General features: G+C 43.3%; 1 protein-coding gene across 1 annotated transcript in view; it reads left to right on the top strand.

The window, feature by feature from the left end:
- Positions 1–12,065, top strand: part of LOC138965492 (trichohyalin-like) — a 13,117-nt gene extending 1,052 nt beyond the window's left edge. The window contains exon 2 of the mRNA XM_070337666.1: positions 8,912–12,065. Within this exon, the coding sequence (XP_070193767.1) occupies positions 8,912–11,950 (3,039 nt within the window). The 3' untranslated portion in view covers positions 11,951–12,065. The remainder of the gene's footprint in view (positions 1–8,911) is intronic.
- The last annotated feature ends 12,536 nt before the right edge of the window (positions 12,066–24,601 follow it).

Below are 24,601 nucleotides of genomic sequence, written 5' to 3' on the forward strand. Positions count from 1 at the left end.
CGCCAACTATGACTTGCGTTAAAGATGAATATTATTGCGCCAGGTAGGACTTGCGTTAAAGATGAATATTATTTGCTACCGTGAAATATTATCGTTCTATAGTGAGTAATATACGCTAGATGAAGTGTTGTGGGATGTTTGGTTTACGACTCTTGAGAGAGGGTGTTAAGCCTCAAAATAACTGACTGAGCGAAGTCGACCACGCGAAGCTGGCCGTACGAAGCTTTAGCACTGAGTTTTCGGTGAAAAGACTTCGCGACGTCTTCGCGAAGTCGACTTCAAGCTCAATTAAGGACTGCCGCCTGTTTGTATATGGTATTAAAAGAATTAGTAATATTTATTGTCCAGTGTACCTAGGAATTTGTCTTAAATACTGAACAGGTATTTGTTCGCGCACTATGAGATGTAAACATGCGTTAGCGAAAGAGGCAGCCTGAAGATACACCCAACACACGACGAAGCTTGTGAGTAACACTACCAGACTAATTAGTTATTATTTTTTTTCTTTAATATTATTTTTTCCTGTTTTATTTTTTACAACACATTATACATTACATCACAATTCACATCGCCACATACATACATACAACATGCATAAAAAGAATGATCTAGAAAAGAGAGAGAAGTAGAGAGAGAGGGAGAAAGTTAAAGAGGCACTGAATAGGACCGTTTGACTACAACAACTGCTAGACCTTTAAAAAATATTGATTACTACAAGATTCAAGTTTACAACATAATATATATCAAGATACTGTTAACTGTGTGTGTGTGTGTGTGTGTGTGTGTTTGTGTGTGTGTGCGTACGTACGTGCGTGCATGTACGTACGTACGTACGTACGTGCGTGCGTGTGTGCGTGTGTGTGTGTGTGTGTGTGTGTGTGTGTGTGTGTGTGTGTGTGTGTGTGTGTGTGTGTGTGTGTGTGTGTGAATCATTCTCAAGGACGTTGAACTAGCTGTCTGTGTAGTTAGAGAAACAAAAGAAATTGAACGCAGTTCAGTAATGCGTTGACATTTTCGATGCCAAAATGGCGACAGTGTTTGGCAAAATGAATCTTCTAGAAATTATTATTTAAACAGACGAATCCCGGCTCTCCATAAAGATCGATTGCTAAGTATGCAAGGCAGACTGACGTAGACAAGTTAAATTAAGAAGTGATTATGTTATTGTTGGGGGTGGGGGGAGGGGGTGGGGGAGGTTTGGATGTCAGACACCGATAATCACCAGCCTGGCTGCTTCCTGTATAGAGTGGGACTTGTTATAATCACCAGCCTGGCTGCTTCCTGTATAGAGTGGGACTTGTTATAATCATCAGCCTGGCTGCTTCCTGTATAGAGTGGACTTGTTATAATCACCAGCCTGGCTGCTTCCTGTAGAGAGTGGGACTTGTTATAATCACCAGCCTGGCTGCTTCCTGTATAGAGTGGGACTTGTTATAATCACCAGCCTGGCTGCTTCCTGTAGAGCGTGGGACTTGTTATAATCATCAGCCTGGCTGCTTCCGGTATAGAGTGGGACTTGTTATAATCACCAGCCTGGCTGCTTCCTGTATAGAGTGGGACTTGTTATAATCACCAGCCTGGCTGCTTGCTGTATAGAGTGGGACTTGTTATAATCACCAGCCTGGCTGCTTCCTGTAGAGCGTGGGACTTGTTATAATCATCAGCCTGGCTGCTTCCTGTGTAAAGTGGGACTTGTTATAATCACCAGCCTGGCTGCTTCCTGTATAGAGTGGGACTTGTTATAATCATCAGCCTGGCTGCTTCCTGTATAGAGTGGACTTGTTATAATCACCAGCCTGGCTGCTTCCTGTAGAAAGTGGGACTTGTTATAATCACCAGCCTGGCTGCTTCCTGTATAGAGTGGGACTTGTTATAATCACCAGCCTGGCTGCTTCCTGTAGAGCGTGGGACTTGTTATAATCACCAGCCTGGCTGCTTGCTGTATAGAGTGGGACTTGTTATAATCACCAGCCTGGCTGCTTCCTGTAGAGAGTGGGACTTGTTATAATCACCAGCCTTGCTGCTTCCTGTATAGAGTGGGACTTGTTATAATCACCAGCCTGACTGCTGCCTGTATAGAGTGGGACTTGTTATAATCATCAGCCTGGCTGTTTCCTGTAGAGAGTGGGACTTGTTATAATCACCAGCCTGGCTGCTTCCTGTATAGAGTGGGACTTGTTATAATCACCAGCCAGACTGCTTTCTGTAGAGAGTAGGACTTGTTATAATCACCAGCCTGGCTGCTTCCGGTATAGAGTGGGACTTGTTATAATCACCAGCCTGGCTGCTTCCTGAAGAGAGTGGGACTTGTTACAATCACCAGCCTGACTGCTTTCTGTAGAGAGTAGGACTTGTTATAATCACCAGCCTGGCTGCTTCCGGTATAGAGTGGGACTTGTTATAATCACCAGCCTGGCTGCTTCCTGTAGAGAGTGGGACTTGTTACAATCACCAACCTGACTGCTTTCTGTAGAGAGTGGGACTTGTTATAATCACCAGCCTGGCTGCTTCCTGTAGAGAGTGGGACTTGTTATAATCATCAGCCTGGCTGCTTCCTGTAGAGAGTGGGACTTGTTATAATCACCAACCTGACTGCTTTCTGTAGAGAGTGGGACTTGTTATAATCACCAGCCTGGCTGCTTCCTGTAGAAAGTGGGACTTGTTATAATCACCAGCCTGGCTGCTTCCTGTATAGAGTGTGACTTGTTATAATCACCAGCCTGGCTGCTTCCTGTAGACAGTGGGACTTGTTATAATCACCAGCCTGGCTGCTTCCTGTAGAGAGTGGGACTTGTTATAATCACCAGCCTGGCTGCTTCCTGTAGAGAGTGGGACTTGTTATAATCACCAGCCTGGCTGCTTCCTGTATAGAGTGGGACTTGTTATAATCACCAGCCTGGCTGCTTCCTGTAGAGAGTGGGACTTGTTACAATCACCAGCCTGGCTGCTTGCTGTATAGAGTGGGACTTGTTATAATCACCAGCCTGGCTGCTTCCTGTATAGAGTGGGACTTGTTATAATCACCAGCCTGGCTGCTTCCTGTATAGAGTGGGACTTGTTATAATCACCAGCCTGACTGCTTTCCGTAGAGAGTGGGACTTGTTATAATCACCAGCCTGGCTGCTGCCTGTATAGAGTGGGACTTGTTATAATCACCAGCCTGGCTGTTTCCTGTAGACAGTGGGACTTGTTATAATCACCAGCCTGGCTGCTGCCTGTATGGGATGGGACTTATTATAATCACCAGCATGGCTGCTTCCTGTATAGAGTGGGACTTGTTATAATCACCAGCCTGGCTGCTTCCTGTAGAGAGTGGGACTTGTTATAATCACCAGCCTGGCTGCTTCCTGTATAGAGTGGGACTTGTTATAATCACCAGCCTGGCTGCTTCCTGTAGACAGTGGGTCTTGTTATAATCACCAGCCTGGCTGCTACCCGTATACAGTGGGACTTGTTATAATCACCAGCCTGGCTGCTTCCTGTAGAGAGTGGAACTTGTTATAATCACCAGTCTGGCTGCTTCCTGCAGACAGTGGGACTTGTTATAATCACCAGCCTGGCTGCTTCCTGTAGACAGTGGGACTTGTTATAATCACCAGCCTGGCTGCTTCCTGTAGACAGTGGGACTTGTTATAATCACCAGCCTGGCTGCTTCCTGTAGACAGTGGGACTTGTTATAATCACCAGCCTGGCTGCTTCCTGTATAGAGTGGGACTTGTTATAATCACCAGCCTGGCTGCTTACTGTAGACAGTGGGACTTGTTATAATCACCAGCCTGGCTGCTTCCTGTATAGAGTGGGACTTGTTATAATCACCAGCCTGGCTGCAGCCTGTATAGAGTGGGACTTGTTATAATCACCAGCCTGGCTGTTTCCTGTATAGAGTGGGACTTGTTATAATCACCAGCCTGGCTGCTTCCTGTAGAGAGTGGGACTTGTTATAATCACCAGCCTGGCTGCTTCCTGTATAGAGTGGGACTTGTTATAATCACCAGTCTGGCTGCTTCCTGTAGAGAGTGGGACTTGTTATAATCACCAGCCTGGCTGCTTCCTGTATAGAGTGGGACTTGTTATAATCACCAGCCTGGCTGCTTCCTGTAGACAGTGGGACTTGTTATAATCACCAGCCTGGCTGCTTCCTGTAGAGAGTGGGACTTGTTATAATCACCAGCCTGGCTGCTTCCTGTATAGAGTGGGACTTGTTATAATCACCAGCCTGGCTGTTTCCTGTAGAGAGTGGGACTTGTTATAATCACCAGCATGGCTGCTTCCTGTATAGAGTGGGACTTGTTATAATCACCAGCCTGGCTGCTTCCTGTATAGAGTGGAACTTGTTATAATCACCAGTCTGGCTGCTTCCTGCAGACAGTGGGACTTGTTATAATCACCAGCCTGGCTGCTTCCTGTAGACAGTGGGACTTGTTATAATCACCAGCCTGGCTGCTTCATGTAGACAGTGGGACTTGTTATAATCAATTAGCTTTGCTAATTTACATCGGGGCCACTTTCGAAATCAATCCAGAAAAAAATGACCACAGAAAGCCGCCATGCATGCTGTTGACTTTAATTTGTGTTATGTGTCCAAGTAAAAAACGCTCGTATCCCATACACCATACTAGCTGCCACATACTAGCTGCCACATCTGGTGAGATGAACACGAGGAGGATGCGGCCTTTGTATTACACACACAATCAATAATGTACCAGTAAGCAGTGCATCCGGTTTGAACCAGCTGTCCATTTGCTGTATACTGCTTCAAGTGCAAGGGCGGATCCAGGATCTTAAGGAAGGGGGGGCACACCCAAACTTTTTTTCAAGGAAGCAAAATGTTGCAATTTAGGGCCAACCTGAGCTCAGAAACTGTCATTTAATCATCTCTCTTTCTCTCTCTCTCTCTCTCTCTCTCTCTCTCTCTCTCTCTCTCTCTCTTTTCCCTGAAGGGGGGCCCGGGCCCCCTTCGCCCCCCCCCTAAATCCGCCACTGAGGTGTAATTGACTCATGCAGCCATCTATCATATCTATATCTCAGATTAATGTAGCAGTAATCAGTACATCCGGTTTGAAACAGCTGTCTACTTGCTAAAGCGCTTCAAGTGGAATTCACACATGCATCCATCTATCATATCTATATCTGGGACTTATCTCCGTGTCTGTCTTTAAGTTTTCGGGATTAACGATGTTATCATTCCCGTGTACATGATCAAAACACCACAAAGATGTCCAGGCTGAGAGCATCCTTCCATTTAGACACATACCAAGGACCAATAGCCTACGTTTTTCCTGTGCAGAGTGGGAAGGTGTTGCTGGATTCAGTGTGCAGATTGATACAGGTTTCACTTTCAAGCTAAATTTAGCAACACAATTCCCACTCTGCAAAGACAACAGCCGGATTGTATATTTTCGGTATGTCAAAGTGCAAACGCCCTGATGAGGATGATGATGATGATGATGATGATGATGATGATGATGATGATGATGATGATGATGATGATGATGGCGATGATGATGATGGCGACGGCGATGACGACAATGATGATGATGGTGACAAAGACAAAGACGATGATGATGATGATGATGATGATGATGATGATGATGATGATGATGATGATGATGATGATGATGATGATGATGATGATGATTTCATCGCATTTAGAAAATCACGTTCAGTTATAACTTGACAGTCAACTGCAAACTCAAGATCTCGTTTCCTAATATCCCTGCACAAACGTATTCTGTGCACGTTCATTGTAAAATGCAGGAGGCTGAAAGATAATATGCATCCACTAATTGATTAATGTTTCACTGCATTCTGTTGTCACGATCGCAGAAAGCAATCAGTGCACTAGGCGTCCTTTTACTGTGCCTACAGGGGGGACCAACTCGGTTTTAGTTCGAACACATTTGTTTCTTGGCGATATGTAAGCTATGCAGAAATTGTACATGCAGTTGGCGGAACAATTTTCAGGATAAAGAAGGAAATCGTGTGCATGTTCACTGAATTTAGAAACTTCGATTCAGGGAAAATGTTGGCCATGATTATAACAAACTCACCATAACAACAAACGTATCTCGTGCAGCGCAAACAAAACTATCTCAAAAGGGCGTAGCTCATTAGGTAGAGCGTTGATTGTGCAACCAAATAGCCGCTATCGGCGTACGTTCGAACCCAAGACTAGGGATTTATAACTTACGCGCAGACTCTCTTTGGTGTATGAAGACACCCGTGTGAAACTAGAGGCGTGACGTGCATGTTGGCGGTCTCCGCACGATATGACGCCGTTGTAGAAATCCACGTCGGGGCTCCTATTTGCACTGTAATGTACGCATTGATCGCTTAATGGACGAATTCAAAAAATAACGCCGTCGGGTTTGTATGGCTTGTGGGAGAGTAACCTTTTCTTACAAAACCTCCCACAAACAAAGAATGGACCAATCACCAGCGGGAGGTCTGTCGGACTAATTTGGAAACCGGAACAATCGCGATATCACATTTAACAATTTCTGATATTTGATAATGTCACAGCCTTGCTTCGAGCAGTATCCTGTCGCATGCTAGCACCCGCAGATAATATGTCATTTTTGTTGTTGCTATTGCATATATATATCTTCAGATAAAACTGGGCATACGCATGCATGTACGCATATACAGATAGACAAAGTACATTCGTATTACTGCGGCCGAGGGGCAGGAGGGGGGCGTTTTTGTCCAATTTAAAAAGGGGGATGAAATTTACCCATTTTTAGTCGTATCACTCAAACATTTACAAGTGTAGAGCAAGAACTTCTTCTTCCTCTTCTTCTGCGTTCGTGGGCTGAAACTCCCACGTACACTCGTGATTTTTTTTGCACGAGTGGAATTTTACGTGTATGACCGTTTTATACCCCGCCATTTAGGCAGTCATACGCCGTTTTCGGAGGAAGAATGCTGGGTATTTTCGTGTTTCTATAACCCACCGAACTCTGACATGGATTACAGGATCTTTTTCGTGCGCACTTGGTCTTGTGCTTGCGTGTACACACGGGGGTGTTCGGACACCGAGGAGAGTCTGCACACAAAGTTGACTCTGAGAAATAAATCTCTCGCCGAACGTGGGGACGAACTCACGCTGACAGCGGCCAACTGGATACAAATCCAGCGCGCTACCGACTGAGCTACATCCCCGCCCCGAGAGAGCAAGAACGATTCATAATAGCACTTAACCATTTCAACACAAGATAGTACTAATTGTCTTAAACAGGTTTTCTTCATAACTACGATATACAAGTTGCTTTGATCTTTTTTTTTTTTTTAAATCCTCCGATGGACTTTCAGCCGGAATATACCACGCGTACGCATACACACGTGTGTGAAGGCAGAATTTAGGAGAGAGAGAGAGAGAGAGAGAGAGAGAGAGAGAGAGAGAGAGAGAGAGAGAGAGAGAGAGAGAGAGAGAGAGAGAGAGAGAGAGAGAGAGAGAGAGAGAGAGAGAGAGAGAGAGACTGAGAGAGTGAGAAAGAAGAGAGAGAGAGAGAGAGAGTGAGAGAGAGAGAGAGAGAGAGAGAGAGAGAGAGAGAGAGAGAGAGAGACTGAGAGAGTGAGAAAGACAGGGAATAAACGGAGAGAAAACAGAAAAAGAGGTGGTGGTGATGGTGGTGGTCTGTATCAGAATTTTTAAACACAAGTTCATCTGATGAGCTTCAGCTGCAACATACTGAAGATAAGTTGGCAGATTATATATATTAACGGTTGCGTTGTATTAACTGGAAGGAATGTATTTAAGCTGTACATACAGTACAACTGTGAAGTTAATTTATTAACATCGTCACTCAGTGGGAAGGGCTGAGACCGAGTGCAGATAGGGGTCAGGACGCTAGGATAGTGATAGGGGTCAGGACGCTAGGATAGTGATAGGGGTCAGGACGCTAGGATAGTGAGAGGGGGTGGGGGTGGGGGGTAGTGGCCGAGTGGTGGTGGTGTGGAATGTGGTGGAGTTGGTCGATAAACATCTGGTGTAGGCTAACAATGGAGAAAGGTCACCAGGTCATGAACTTCCACATTGGATACGTCGGTACATGCTTCTTAGAATATGAGCCTTAAATTCGTAAACATTAAACACGTACTCTACCATAAAATCTAATGAATAAGTAGTAGCCCCAGCAAAACAATAGCAGCAGCAGCAGCAGTAGTAAAAGTAGTAATAGTAGTAGCAGAAGTAGTAGTCGTGGTACTAGTAGTAGTAGTAGTAGTAGTAGTAGTAGTAGTAGTAGTTGTAGTAGTAGTCACAGAGGCAGAGTTGAGTAGTAGTAGCAGCAACAACAGCACCAGCAACAGCGGTAGTAATATCGGTAAAAGTAATAGTAGCAGCAGCAGCAGCAGCGGCAGCAGCATTCGTTATAGTACACTAGTGTAGTAATAGCAGCAGCAGTAGCAGTATTAGGTACAGCAGCAGCAGCAGTAGCGATAGAACGAGCAGCAGTTGTTGGAGTAGTAATTGGAGCAGTGGCAGGGAAGCACAGGCAGTGATGACAGTTGTTGTTCGTGTATTCAGTCCTGTCAAAATCATAACTGGCGTCTTCTTATCCATATTATTGAACCATTTTTTCTATGAACCCAGTGATCTGCAAGGAGTTTTTGGTCAAAAATGTAACTGCAATCATTATACTATTGCTTTGTGGCAAAGAGTATGGAAACTGATAGAGATACAAATGGCTCAATGAAAGGTTGAAAATGCCATGACAGAAAGAGTTGCCTCTGTTATGTCATCACTGGCTCGCGCCTGTCAGATCTGTTATCATTTATTTGAAATACCGAGGTGTTGTGATTAGCGTCAGCGTTGATGGTCTTGGCGTCAGGGAAAGAATCAGAATTAAAAGAAAGAAAAACACTATGTAGATTGTTCCTCATAATCAATGTTATCATGTTCTGTTTTCAGGTGGACGGAGCGAAGGGTAAAAGCGAAGATATGACACGAGACGTTGCTGACATTTCCGCCGAGATCGACCAGAGGTCTTCATGGTTTTCTTTACTGGAGAGGCTGAAGCGAGATAACTCTGATCAGGAACAAGAACTCTCGCTCCAAAAACGAGAAGTGCAAGAAGCAGCAGGGGAGACAAGTTTCGACGAAGAACAACTGGGAGAAGGATACGAACTTTTCGAAAACGACGATGAACTTTCCCGTCAAAAGCGAAACGAAGATGAACTTTCCCGACAAAAGCGAAACGAAGATGAACTTTCCCGTCAAAAGCGAAACGAAGATGAACTTTCCCGACAAAAGCGAAACGAAGATGAACTTTCCCGTCAAAAGCGAAACGAAGATGAACTTTCCCGACAAAAGCGAAACGAAGATGAACTTTCCCGTCAAAAGCGAAACGAAGATGAACTTTCCCGTCAAAAGCGAAACGAAGATGAACTTTCCCGACAAAAGCGAAACGACGATGAACGTTCCCGTCAAAAGCGAAACGAAGATGAAGACGAAATTAATGTCCTCACGAGAGAGAAAAGGGCTGAGGAAGCTGCCAGACCCCAGGAGACAGAGGGTCTGGTTCTGGAAAAGGACGAGGAACTTTCTCGTCAAAAGCGCGACAAAGATGAAAGGAAAATGCACCAAGAAGTTCTTTCAAGAGAAAAAAGAGGTAACGAAGCTGCACGATCTCCAGATACAGAAGGCATTGTCCGCGATGACAGTAACACGGAACTATCCAGGCAAAAAAGACACAAAGAGATCAAGGAAGATAAGGGATTATTAAGACAGAAACGGGGCGGACAGGAAACCGCAGACCAGGAATTGTCTCGACAGAAAAGGGTTGGGCAGGAAACAAAAGACCAGGAACTTTCCAGACAGAAAAGGGTTGGACAGGAAACCGAAGATCATGAATTGTCACGACAAAAACGGGGCAGACAGGAAACCAAAGACAAGGAATTGTCAAGACAGAAACGGGGTCGACAGGAAACTGAAGATCATGAATTATCAAGACAAAAAAGGGATAAACAGGAAACCGAAGACCAGGAATTGTCAAGACAGAAAAGGGGCGGACAGGAAAATGTAGATCAAGAATTGTCAAGACAGAAAAGAGGTGGACAAGAAACTAAAGACCAGGAACTTTCCAGACAGAAACGGGGTGGGCAGGAAACTGAAGATCATGAATTATCAAGACAGAAAAGAAATGAACAGGAAACCAAAGATCAGAAATTGTCAAGACAGAAAAGGGGTGGGCAGAAAACTGAAGATCAGGAGTTGTCACGAACGAAAAGGGATGAACACGAAATTAAAGACCAGGAATTGTCAAGACAGAAAAGAGGCGGACAGGAAACTGAAGACCAGGAATTGTCAAGACAGAAAAGGGGCGGACAGGAAACCGCAGACCAGGAATTGTCAAGACAGAAAAGGGGCGGACAGGAAACCGCAGACCAGGAATTGTCAAGACAGAAAAGAGACGGACATGAAACTGAAGACCAGGAATTGTCAAGACAGAAAAGAGACGGACATGAAACTGAAGACCAGGAATTGTCAAGACAGAAAAGAGACGGACAGGAAACCGCAGACCAGGAATTGTCAAGACAGAAAAGAGACGGACATGAAACTGAAGACCAGGAATTGTCAAGACAGAAAAGAGACGGACATGAAACTGAAGACCAGGAATTGTCAAGACAGAAAAGAGGCGGACATGAAACTGAAGACCAGCAATTGTCAAGACAGAAAAGAGACGGACAGGAAACCGCAGACCAGGAATTGTCAAGACAGAAAAGAGGCGGACAGGAAACCGCAGACCAGGAATTGTCAAGACAGAAAAGGGGCGGACAGGAAACCGCAGTTTCAGACGAAGAGCAATCCCTGGCAAACTCTGCAGACAGCGAAGGCATAATTCTATCACGACAAAAACGACGCGACTCGATAGAAAAGGAAGAGGGTTTACTGCGAAGCGAAAGGACAGACGGGACAGAATCAGAGGAGGAGCTTTCCAGAATGAAACGAGCTCAACGTTCACTGACCGAACCCGTGACAGAATTGCAGAACTCTATATTAGCTTCCATGCGAGAACTACTTGTGGTCAGCGCGAGCGCAGAGACCGGGCACTCTCGCCAGAAGCGTCACGTCGGGTCATCGGAGGAGAAAGTGCTGTCGAGGAAGAAGAGACGTTTGCTGCAAGTGTCAGAAACCGACCTGGAGGAAGACAGCAACAGCGCATCTCTGTCAAAACACAAGCCAGACTCTTCCAAACCTTTAGCCAAAGAAAGCAACGAGAACGTGGCACCCCCGGAACACCGAAACTACAACGACGAACTGCTGGAAAGGCGCATGAAGGTGGTGAAAATGGAGAACAAAAGACGGAAGAAAGGCAGGTCGACGGAAGTCGATCTAGAAGACGAGGACGACTGGGCACAGGAGCTGAGAATTCGAAGAGACCTGGCGGAAAAAGCCATCGAGTATGGAATCCAGCTGAGGAAGGAGCGAACTCAAAACCCTGAGGCTTATGGCCGCGAATTGTCCATCCTCCAACGCATCAAACAGGACGCTGAGGAGATTATCCGAAGACGGAAGGAGGAAGCCCTAAAGGGGAAGAAACTTTCGTTGAAGGAGACTAGTCTTTTCATACCTGCCTACTCCAACAAAGAAGAAGATGACGAAGAAGAGAAAGAGGTCAAAAGAAAGGGGAAAAAGAAAACGAACAAGGCCATCCAGAACCTGCTTAAACTGGGGAAGGGAGGGAAGAAAGGAGACACCTCCGCTCCAAAACGGACATTTTCGGAACAGAATCCACTCGCGATTCCAGGAAACTCCACAGACTTTAGTCCTTTTCCAGACGCTTCGGACAGCGTTTTGAGATTCAAACAGATGGTGATGAAGAGAAAAGGCGGGAAAGCAAAATGGAAGAAATTGAAGAAACGTGGGAAAGGATTGAATGGACAAAACAGAGACGTAAATTACCAATCCATCGGACTGCCTGCTTTGAAAGCACCGGTGGCAGAATAAATTAATGAAGCTACCTTACGCATGCCAATTATTTGTTTTTGTGGTGTAGACAGAACTCCGAAAGTTTGCTATTGTAAAAATGCTGCGAAGAGAACACTGTTTATTTTGATCTGCATGTAAATGTTCTATTGTTGAGACAATATTACTGCAGCTGTACAGCCTAAACAAACAAACAAACACATAAACAAACGAACACGCACGAGCTTTGGCGTTAAAATCGTTTGGCCAACAGTCTCAGATCTGGCCAGACGTTCCCTCCATTTGATCATATACCAACAATAAACGACCTGGGTGCTCTCTGTGTGGGAATTGTTTTTAATGAATTCATTTTCGTAAAAGCCACACCTGTAAAGCACAGCAATCATTCAGGATGTTGATGCTTGTCACGTGACCAAGTGGATGGATGGCCTTATGCCGTGTAACAGCCTGGCCAGGTCTCAGAGAGTCACCCCAACACTTGTCACGTGACCAAGTGGATGGATGGCCTTATGCCGTGTAACAGCCTGGCCAGGTCTCAGAGAGTCACCCCAACACTTGTCACGTGACCAAGTGGATGGATGGCCTTATGCCGTGTAACAGCCTGGCCAGGTCTCAGAGAGTCAGCCCAACACTTGTCACGAGAAGGAGTTTGCCTTTCATTTCTCGACCAACAGGGACAAACAAGACAACAAGGAATATCTGCAATGAAGCAAAAAACAAGAATTGTAGGTTAATGGAACGTTTAATTATTGACAAAACAACACGTTATAATGACAGAACGTCGACACAGTGACAAAACACAACGTTATATTGACAGAATGTCCACACAGTGACAAAACACAACGTTATAATGACAGAATGTCGACACAGTGACAAAACACAACGTTATAACGACAGAATGTCGACACAGTGACAAAACACAACGTTATAATGACAGAACGTCCACACAGTGACAAAACACAACGTTATAATGACAGAACGTCCACACAGTGACAAAACACAACGTTATTATGACAGAACGTCGACACAGTGACAAAACACAACGTTATAACGACAGAACGTCCACACAGTGACAAAACACAACGTTATAACGACAGAATGTCGACACAGTGACAAAACACAACGTTATAACGACAGAACGTCGACACAGTGACAAAACACAACGTTATAACGACAGAACGTCGACACAGTGACAAAACACAACGTTATAACGACAGAACGTCCACACAGTGACAAAACACAACGTTATAATGACAGAACGTCGACACAGTGACAAAACACAACGTTATAATGACAGAATGTCGACACAGTGACAAAACACAACGTTATAACGACAGAACGTCGACACAGTGACAAAACACAACGTTATAACGACAGAACGTCCACACAGTGACAAAACACAACGTTATAACGACAGAACGTCCACACAGTGACAAAACACAACGTTATAACGACAGAATGTCGACACAGTGACAAAACACAACGTTATAACGACAGAACGTCCACACAGTGACAAAACACAACGTTATAACGACAGAACGTCCACACAGTGACAAAACACAACGTTATAACGACAGAACGTCCACACAGTGACAAAACACAACGTTATAATGACAGAACGTCCACACAGTGACAAAACACAACGTTATAATGACAGAACGTCCACACAGTGACAAAACACAACGTTATAATGACAGAATGTCGACACAGTGACAAAACACAACGTTATAATGACAGAACGTCGACACAGTGACAAAACACAACGTTATAATGACAGAATGTCGACACAGTGACAAAACACAACGTTATAACGACAGAACGTCGACACAGTGACAAAACACAACGTTATAACGACAGAACGTCGACACAGTGACAAAACACAACGTTATAACGACAGAACGTCCACACAGTGACAAAACACAACGTTATAATGACAGAATGTCGACACAGTGACAAAACACAACGTTATAATGACAGAATGTCGACACAGTGACAAAACACAACGTTATAACGACAGAACGTCCACACAGTGACAAAACACAACGTTATAACGACAGAATGTCGACACAGTGACAAAACACAACGTTATAATGACAGAACGTCGACACAGTGGTCTTGTACGTAGACAGACAAACACTAACGATACAAATGATGAACTTATCTCAAATCGTCGATGAATCTCGCTTGTTTGTTGTTTTGCAAAATATTACCTCGTCGGAACTTTGCAAGCGAGATTCATCGACGATTTTGAGATGATAAGTGCATTGTTTGTATCATAAGTGTTTGTCTGTCCTCTTAAAAAACAACTGGGTCGACGTACTGTAAATTTAACGTTTTGTTTTGTAACCTTTTGTCTTGTAACGTTTTGTTTTGTAACGTTTTGTTTTGTAACGTTTTGTTTTGTAACGTTTTGTCTTGTAACGTTTTGTTTTGTAACGTTTTGTTTTGTCAACAATTAAACGTTCCATTAACCTACAATTCCTTTTATTTTATTCTGAATTTTGGATCGTTAGCAATGATTTTTCAATTAAAACAATCTTTGCGCATAAAAGTTCATGTAGCTCTCCAATAACTTTGCATAAAAATGCATACTTTCTCAGATATTTTAGTTGGAAAAAACAATAGTCATCGTAACATTTTGGAATACCCTCTCGCATAGAAATTTACAATCCGCTTGGAAACGGCGGTTCAATAATCTTTCGTAGGTTTTCGTAGATGCATCGATCAGTAAATTTATTTGGTGCGTCTTTTCGCGTGGTTTGATTGTGTATGCGTTCAACTGGATTTTCATGGAATATAAATGTCTTTAAAAAATAAAAATAAAAGCACACACACACAATTTGATAAAACGGAAAGCTAACATAAACTGGGTCCATGAAAAATATTAGCCTCCCCCTCCCCCCAAAAAAGAAAATTTTTGTTTTTAATTTGGGATACAATTCTTTCTTTCTTTATTTGGTGTTTAACGTCGTTTTCAACCACGAAGGTTATATCGCGACGGGGGAAGGGGGGAGATGGGATAGAGCCACTTGTCAATTGTTTCTTGTTCACAAAAGCACTAATCACAAATGTGCGCCAGGGGCTTGCAATATATGACCTTACTGGGAGAATGCAAGTTTCCAATACAAAGGACTTAACATTTCTTTCATACTGCTTGACTAAAATCTTAACAAAAATTGACAATATTCTATACAAGAAACACTTAACAAGGGTAAAAGGAGAAACAGAATCCGTTAGTCGCCTCTTACGACATGCTGGGGAGCATCGGGTAAATTCTTTCTCGTCCCAACCAATATGGGACTCCCCCTAACCCGCGGGGGGTTGGGATACAATTAGTGTGACAATTAAAAACAAGTCGCGTAAGGCGAAATTACTACATTTAGTCAAGCTGTGGAACTCACAGAATGAAACTGAACGCACTCCATTTTTTCATAATGACCGTAGTCCGCCGCTCGTGCAAAAGGCAGTGAAATTAACGAGCCTGTTTAGCGCGGTAGTGGTTGCGCTGTGTTTCATAGCACGCTTTTCTGTATCTCTCTTCGTTTTAACTTTCTGAGCGTGTTTTTAATCCAAACATATCATATCAGGAACCGACAAGGAATAAGATGAAATTGTTTTTAAATCGATTTCGGAAATGTCATTTTAATCATAATTTTTATATTTTTAATTTTCAGAGCTTGTTTCTAATCTGAATATAACATATTTATATGTTTTTGGAAATCAGAAAATGATGAAGAATAAGATGAACGTAATTTTGGATCGTTTTATAAAAAATAATTTTAATTACAATTTTCAGACTTTTATTGATCAAAGGCATTAATTGATTTTTAAGCCTCCAAGCTGAAATGCAATACCAAAGGCCGGCCTTTGTCGAAAATTGCTTGGCCAAAATTCCAATCAATTTTATTAAAATATGAGGGTGTGACAGTGCCGCCTCAACTTTTACAAAAAGCCGGATATGACGTCATCAAAGACATTTATCCAAAAAATGAAAAATATATCTGTTCATGTAAAATGTCATAAAGATCGGTCCAGTAGTTTACTCTGAATCGCTCTACACACACACACACCCACAGACAGACAGACACACACACACACACATACACCACGACCCTCGTCTCGATTCCCCCTCTATGTTAAAACATTTAGTCAAAACTTGACTAAATGTAAAAAAGAAAGTACTGTTTAAAAGCAATGTGAATGACGGCTTTCAGAAGAAAAAAAATACAACAAAGGCTGAACATAAATATATTGATAGACAATAAGTGTAATGAACGAAGCAGTCCAAAGATGTATTGGGTTTTTAATGCGTTGTTACACTGTTTGTTGTCATGCAAAACTGTGCACGATCTTCGATTAATCTTCCAAGGTTAATCCTGTCTTAATAAGTCGACAAGCAATCTGTCGACCAAAGTAAAATATGTTTGATAAATTGAAAAACCATCAGTATGCATATCCTTCGCACATCAACAGGTTAGCCATCAGTAGGATACACATCTATTATTCAGTTATTCAACATGTTGAAGGTGTTGACACAAACGGAATGCAAACTCAACAGCAACCATCAGCGCCACCTACCATGGCCAACACACCACAACAACCACTGCAACATCAAACTCAACAGCAACCATCAGCGCCATCTACCATGGCCAACACACCACAACAACCACTGCAACATCAAACTCAACAGCAACCATCAGCGCCATCTACCATGGCCAACACACCACAACAACCACTGCAACATCAAACTCATTTTCCGACCACCCAACCAACATAAAAACCAAACCGGACAGCATCATCAATCAACATCAATATGAGGCTTATATCGCGCGTATTCCGTGGGTACAGTTTTAAGCGCAGGGATTAAAAAAAATAATTATGTAATTTATATCGCGCACATATTCAAGGCGCAGGGATTTATTTATGCCGTGTGAGATGGATTTTTTTTTTTTACACAATACATCAGTCATCACGCATTCACATCGGCCAGCAGATCGCAGCCATTTCGGCGCATATCCTACTTTTCACGGCTTATTATTCCAAGTCACACGGGTATTTTGGTGGACAGTTTTATTTATGCCTATACAATTTTGCCAGGAAAGACCCTTTTGTCAATCGTGGGATCTTTAACGTGCACACCCCAATGTAGTGTGCACGACATCTATTCATCCATCCATGTATTTAACATTAAGAAGTTCTGATAGACAAAAGGAAGTAAGCGCTGTGAATGCATACGACGTACATGTGTAATAGAATAAGTGAGAGTTATACGGAACCTGTCTCCTGGCACCTGAGAGAATAACAAGCATTGAAATAAACAAGAGACTTTCATCCTCAGAATGAAAGTCGAATGCTTGAGGATGAAAGTGGAATGTTCATGTCAATGCTTGTTATTCTCTCAGATGCCAGGAGACACGTTCCGCATAACTCTCACTTTCTTTTTTTACATGTCTTATGCATTTAGAAGGCTTACTTCCCTTTGTTAATCAGATCTTTGAATAGCTCTGTCTCATGTGTTTAAGATTCTGCATTCCTTTTCGCGCAATCTATGATGTTCGCCGCCAGTTTGATGAAGGATTCCACGTAGCCGGAATACGACCATCTGTTCAGTTAGACACGTACCAACAATCAATACCACAATGTTGTGACAATGTTGTGACAATGTTGTGACAACCACAACAATGTTGTGACAATGTTGTGACAATGTTGTGCCGAGAGAAACATTTCACATCATTTAAAACAAATCTAAAACAATCCCTCTCTTGGCTTAAATGTTTTGAAATGTGTCTCAGTAAATCGATGCTCCTATCACAATAAAATCCTGGCTAGATATGAGGTTGTACCCGTGATCGCTTACAAGAGAATGCCTGTACCTTTAAAGACAAGTCAAAAACAAGAGGCGAAGCCTTCAAGGCTCACGTAAGAAATAGACAAACAGTAACACAAACTCAATCACTCCGTCACACATACACACCCACACACACAGTAAGCTTAGGTGACGACTGTGCAAGAAAGAGAGACACTAGATCTAGATCTGTCTGTGTCTGCATGTAGCCTACTTACAGGGACACGACTGCCAAATAGTCTCGGCCCGCTCAAAATAACACTGACCGAGACCACACACACCACGCGAGAGAGAAAGACTACAGGGAGGCATGCCGTCATGATGCATTAATTGACGTCAAACACTTTTGACCGTGACGTAATCTTATGCGAGCTTTATCCATAGTCTTGGATAACCACTCACACATAGACTCGGAAATGTTAAAGTTTCTACCACAGACATACACACACACGCACACACGCACACACGCACGCACGCACAGACAGACAAAGTTACGATCGCATAGGCTACACTTACGTGAGCCAACAAGACGAACATATCAAAATAAAACGTCCTCTGCGAAAAATAATGGGACATTAATGCATTTCAACAGAAGTTCTTATATTCGGATTAGTGCGTATCTGGGTCGAAGCATATTGTACGTAGTTACTCAGATAACCCAGAAAGACAAATTGCACAACTTCAAAAGGCATCTTTTACGACTTAGTCAACTCTAGATGTGTCGCTCACTGCTGTTTGTCAGCCATTAAATAGCTATCAATAGCATCGAACTTTGCGCATCTACGTACACTGATTCATTGCAAATAACTCTTCATGTAAGTTTGTATCTCGTTGTTTTTATGTTTATCTAAGACAGTGCATATGGTTCAAATGTTGACGGAGTGGCGGTGGTTGGGGGGGGGGGGGGGGGGTTGTGGAAGATCGTTGTAATGAAAACGCAGTAGCTACATTTAGATACACAATACATGTAGTTTCAATTGTGAAAAAAATCAAAAACAAGAACGGTTAGTTTATGGAACATTTAACTACACAGACAAAACGAAACAGATGATTATTGCCATGAAGTAACAAAACAAAGCAGTGACAAGTATAACTATAAAACCAAAGGGCGGGGATGTAGCTCAGTCGGTAGCGCGCTGGATTTGTATCCAGTTGGCCGCTGTCAGCATGAGTTCGTCCCCACGTTCGGCGAGAGATTGTGTGCAGACTCTCCTCGGTGTCCGAACACTCCCGTGTGTACACGCAAGCACAAGACCAAGTGCGCACGAAAAAGATCCTGTAATCCATGTCAGAGTTCGGTGGCTTATAAAAACACGAAAATACCCAGCATGCTTCCTCCGAAAGCGGCGTATGGCTGCCTAAATGGCAGGGTAAAAACGGTCATACACGTAAAAGCGGAGTGAGTTTCAGCCCATGAACGAACAAACAAACAAACTATAAAACCAATTTTAATTGTGTCTGTAATTAGACGTGTCATAAACTTACATCACTTGTCTTTGGGTTTGATTCTTGATTGTGGAACGTGAGCAGTCTATCTGTTTGAGATTCCTTTTTAAATGCGATCAAAACCGGTTGACGATTTCTGTTCCGGTATTTTACACACAAACTAGTATTGAAGTGAAGGAAAAGTAAACGGTAGCGTGAAAAACCCACAATGTTCAATTATTGCTTCATGCGTCTTGTTTCTTGACTTAGACTCTTGATGTTGTAACCGTCGTGTTCCTAAGACTCTGCAATTTCCTTTGATAAAAGGCTCTCGCTGTGTATAACTGGATCAAACACGTGATGTTGCTAATGAAGGAAGTAGTTCATTTGTTTCCGATTTAGGTACATTCTGTGACTAATTGGAACCTGGCAGTGAGGAGGGTATCACCGCAAAAGTTGGTCTACATCCTTATGTCCCCGTGTACGTATGTTTGGTTTTGATTATCTGCCAGAGAAAGTAGATATTTTGGAAAATCTGAAATGCAAATGGCGGCCATTATTCATATTTTGCTGTTATCTACGTTCTCTAGCAGATAACCAAAACCAAACATACGTACACGGCACTACACGCGGGAACATGACGATCCAGGTTGAAGGCGGAGGAGTGGCCGTGGTGAGCGTGTGGCGTTGTGCCAGTTGTGTGTGTGTGTGTGTGTGTGTGTGCGTGTGTGTATGTGTGTGTGTGTGTGTGTGTGTGTGTGTGTGTGTGTGTATATATATAGAGACAAGATAGAGAGAGAGAGAGAGAGAGAGAGAGAGAGAGAGAGAGAGAGAGAGAGAGAGAGAGAGAGAGAGAGAGAGAGAGAGAGAGAGAGAGAGAGAGAGAGAGAGAGAGACTCAGACTCAGACTCAGAACTTTATTACAAAAGGATAAAGGTTTTAGGCAAAGCCTATTCTTCCAACCTGTCCTTTATACAACACATAAAGACAGACGCACATTAAAAATATAAATTCAATCATATAAAATACAGAGAGAGAGAGAGAGAGAGAGAGAGAGAGAGAGAGAGAGAGAGAGAGAGAGAGAGAGAGAGAGAGAGAGCAAGAGAGAGGCAGAGACAGAGACAGAAATCGAGGGAGATATCATACTCTGTTTTTAAATTACATAATGGGAGTTATATTTATTATTAACAAAAAGCATGCGAACAGCTGTATGACAAAACAGTTTTGCAGCATCTGTTGCCTGACTGGACTGTTAGAATAACAAAAATTGTTTGACAAATGGGAATTTTAAATACCTGTTTTTGTGTATATTTTGCGGTCTTGTTCTCGTTTGTTTTTGTTTTGTTTTTGGTTCGTTTGATTTATTTGATAGGTTACACTTTTTCCTGACAACGAGCATAAGCTTCCGTAACATAAACAAACATAAAGTATGGTATTGTTCCATGAATTTAATTTGAAAATCGGTGGTTATTTGTAAGGGTAGACAGGAAACATAATACTGCGGTAAACACAGGTCCCCAAGAGCATACAAGGCGACAACAACAACGAGATCCCATCACAGACAGCTACTCCATATCTCACTTGTGTACTATCTTCAAACGTACCAAAAACGTTGAGTTACTATAAATAGCTCACGCTTTTGCAGGGAAACAACTCCATCAATGCAGAGCAATTGCCTGCGACAAGGGGGACTATTGCGTCAACATGTCACACTCGCTCCCTTTTAAATTAACTGTGTCCCGAAAGTTCCGAGCCAGGACCCGCTTACCAAAGCGATCAAGTCCTTCCAAGTTCGTCCGGATGGGAACATCACAGAAATGCACCAGTGGCTATTACGCCAGTCCCATCCTGTCGGCGACGCCAAGCGTAACCGAGACAAACGACTACTTATGATACAAATAACGAACTGATTTCAAAATGGTCCATGAAACGCCCTGGCAAGATGTAAGTGTCTGTCTGTCCACTTCAAAGACCACTGGGTCGAAGTACTGTAAATATAACGTTTTGTTTTGTCAATAATTAAACGTTCCAATGACCTACAATCCTTGTGTTTTGATTCTGAATGTTGGAACGTTAGCAGTCCATCTGATTTTGGATTGGGGAGAGATTGTGCATGGACAACGTGCACCGTCATGAGTTACTCAAATGCAATTGTTACGTAGTTATGTAGTTGTCATTGGAAGTACTGCTTCATTCGAAATCCATTTGTTCTCATTGATTAGGCGGTCACAACCCGGGGACACAAACTATTCCCGGCGAGATATTGAGCTGAATTTTCTTAATTTTTGTGAATGCGTTTCTAATTAAGCGCGTGGTGCATGACCTGGTAAAAATACATCTATCCTGAATAGAACCGCCAACAGATCTGCCCTTGTTTGCACGTGTTATTGGAGCATCGGTTACTGGACCAATTGCTGATCGCTGATCGCTGATTGCCTAGTGGCAAGTTTTCATGAATAAATTGTATAAGTGTCAGCTATGTCAATTTGTGAAATAGAGTTAGCAAAAGTATTCTTTCTCCACTCAGAATGCTGATTTTCGGTACGTTTGTGTCTAGATGTATGCTCTTATCCTGCACCAAGGAAAGGTCTGTGTGTCAGTATGTGTGGGTATGTATGTAAGTGTTAGTGTGTATGTGTGTAAGTGTGTTAGTGTGTGTGTATGTGTATGTGTGCGTGCGTGCGTGCGTGCATGCTTGCGTGCATGCGTGCGTGAGAGTACATGCGTGCGTACGTGTGTGTGTGTGTGTGTGTGTGTGTGTGTGTGTGTGTGTGTTCTCCTTATGTTGAAAAAGCGGAAGCAGTTTTGCTGCAGTTAAGACTACAGCATTATATTTTGCAGTGTTTGATTAAAATTTGATTTAATCATCTGCTTCATATTTTCAGTCTCCCCCTTTCTGACCTAAGAATTGTCTGTGGGAGGAGCAGGGAGAGCAGTCTGTGTTTCGTCCTTTTAATTATTCTTTGATCTTTTATTAAAGATACGGTCCTCCTCGTCATCACAAGCCATCACCTTCGCAACCTCAGTGACATTTTCACTTGGTCGCTGTTCAAGGGTTGTCCAACTTCACCAAATACACAGTGACGTCACCAAATGCACAGTGACGTCACCACAATCACAGTGACGTCACCACATGCACGATGACGTATATCATCCAGTGTTCTTCCCAGTCCTATGCTTAAAGCTGCGTCCCGATTCAGAAGACAATCTGGTTTAAACAATATTTTATTCCCAGAACATGGGGTTGCATAAATAGTACACCAGGGACAATTGGGGCCACACGACAAGCTTAGCTTATACAAAGTGTGATTACATATTGACATCTGAATAGGAATTATGTTTCATGTGCGGTGGAAGGTAGGCTAAGTCCTAATACCCTTGTTACAAATGTCAAGCAAAAGAAAGAATGTGACAACAGAATCAAAGGGAAGACAATCTGTGTTGTCACACTCTCGGAAAAAACAATCACAACGAAAAAGGGCGTTCGTCTACATCTGTAGTGGCGACAAAGGCTTCGAGGTATGATGTGACTACGTAGAACTGCTCTTGAATTGAGAAATCTTTGGTTTCGTGTGAAGTTTCTCGTCTGCCAAGAATTAATGAATTAATTAATTGATTAAACAATTTGACAAGGGACAGCAGCACACATCCACTTACACACACACCTAGAGTCAACAGTGTGACGTCACTAAGTAGAGTGGCCTACTCTTGTAACACACACACCTAGAGTCAACAGTGTGACGTCACTAAGTAGAGTGGCCTACTCTTGTAACACACACACCTAGAGTCAACAGTGTGACGTCACTAAGTAGAGTGGCCTACTCTTGTAACACACACACCTAGAGTCAACAGTGTGACGTCACTATGTCACGATCGGGTGACAGAGACCAAGAAAGCGTCACTCAGTGGAGTGCCTGTTCTGGGTCAATGTATGATAGAAAGCGCCTGTGCGTGATATTGGACACAGCAGAGTTTTTGCTGACAGTGCTCCCGAGCACGGATGTTTTGAAACGCACGAGCTTCACAGTGCAGGTTTCTGCTGTCATAGGGCTGACGGTTTTTTTCGCTGACAGCGCGCACGGGATTTTCAGGGATTGAGTTTCTCGTGTCATTTTCCTGCTTGGGGAGGCAAAACTGTGTATAGCTGGACTGGTTTGGTGACAAGGTCAGTCACGTGTATTTGGCTAGGTGGTCTGTCAGAGACTCAAGGACGACACACTTGACACCCAGCGGCAGAAGGGGAAGGACCTAACACACAGTTACTAGAGTATGATGGTTTTTCACCGAGTATCATATTCGGCACTCTAGGGGAACTTCCACAAGTTATTCTTTTCCTCTGCCACGTATTTTGCTGAGGACAAGTCGTCACATTTCCTTCGTCGGCGATGGCTTTCGCATAAGGATTCGACAAGGGGTTCTGGACGTTTTGGGTCACTGTTGACGAACAGAGACTGTTCCAGGGAGGAGGCGGACTTTGCTTCCATTGAGAGTTACAATCATAGGCTTTTGAGGTAATAAATCATTATTTAACGCTGTTGATGAGTCTGTGTTGTGGAATGAAATACTCTCTGTTGTTCTTTCCAGGTTAGCGCATAATTTACTCTCTGTGACGCTAAAATACTAATCTGTATATGGTTTTTGCAGATAGGGAGAGAAGGACGGAAAATGGCTGTTTTGTTGTTGTAAAAAGTCAGTTTTGTGCAGGCCCACGTGCTCGATGAGATATTTAAAGATGACATGTTTTAAGGTGGTGGGTGAGGGGTAGCTGACATGTTTAGTGCACCGATGCTTTCTGTTTGCAGCCTTCCTTCGTTCGTTCGTTTCGTTCGTTCGTTACGTTCCCGTAACATCGGCACGGCTGACTCTGGCGGGAACTGTTGAGGCTACGCTAACCAGGAGACCGGCTAACCAGGAGACCGGCTAACCAGCGGACCGGCTAACCAGCGAACCGGCTAACCAGCGGACCGGCTAACCAGCGAACCGACTAACCAGCATACCGGCTAAGCAGCAGCAGCAGAGATAAAGCTAAGTGCACCATGTCGTACGCACCCCGTTGACCACCGTTGTCTTTTCGTATCTATGATTTCATTGGAGTAGTGACAACGTGGGGTGTGTGACACCTGCACGAACTAGAGCTTTTCGAACAGAACATTCTCATTTCGACTGTATTTACACGGGTTCAGCGTGTTACTATAATTTTCTACATAGTACTGGCATTTTGTCAGTGAACACTGGTTTTTTGACGTGTTGAGAACGTAAAAGGAACATATTTTGAGTGAAGGCTCGAGGGAGGTGGAGAGTTTATACATAAACAGGCGTCTGAAACTTATACTTTTGTTGACTCTATTTAATTGTATGCCTGCGAGAGTGGATCGTGGTGTGGTTAGTTAATTAGTAGTAAT

Source organism: Littorina saxatilis, linkage group LG4 (genome assembly GCF_037325665.1).
Source record: "Littorina saxatilis isolate snail1 linkage group LG4, US_GU_Lsax_2.0, whole genome shotgun sequence".
Lineage (NCBI taxonomy): Eukaryota > Metazoa > Mollusca > Gastropoda > Littorinimorpha > Littorinidae > Littorina > Littorina saxatilis.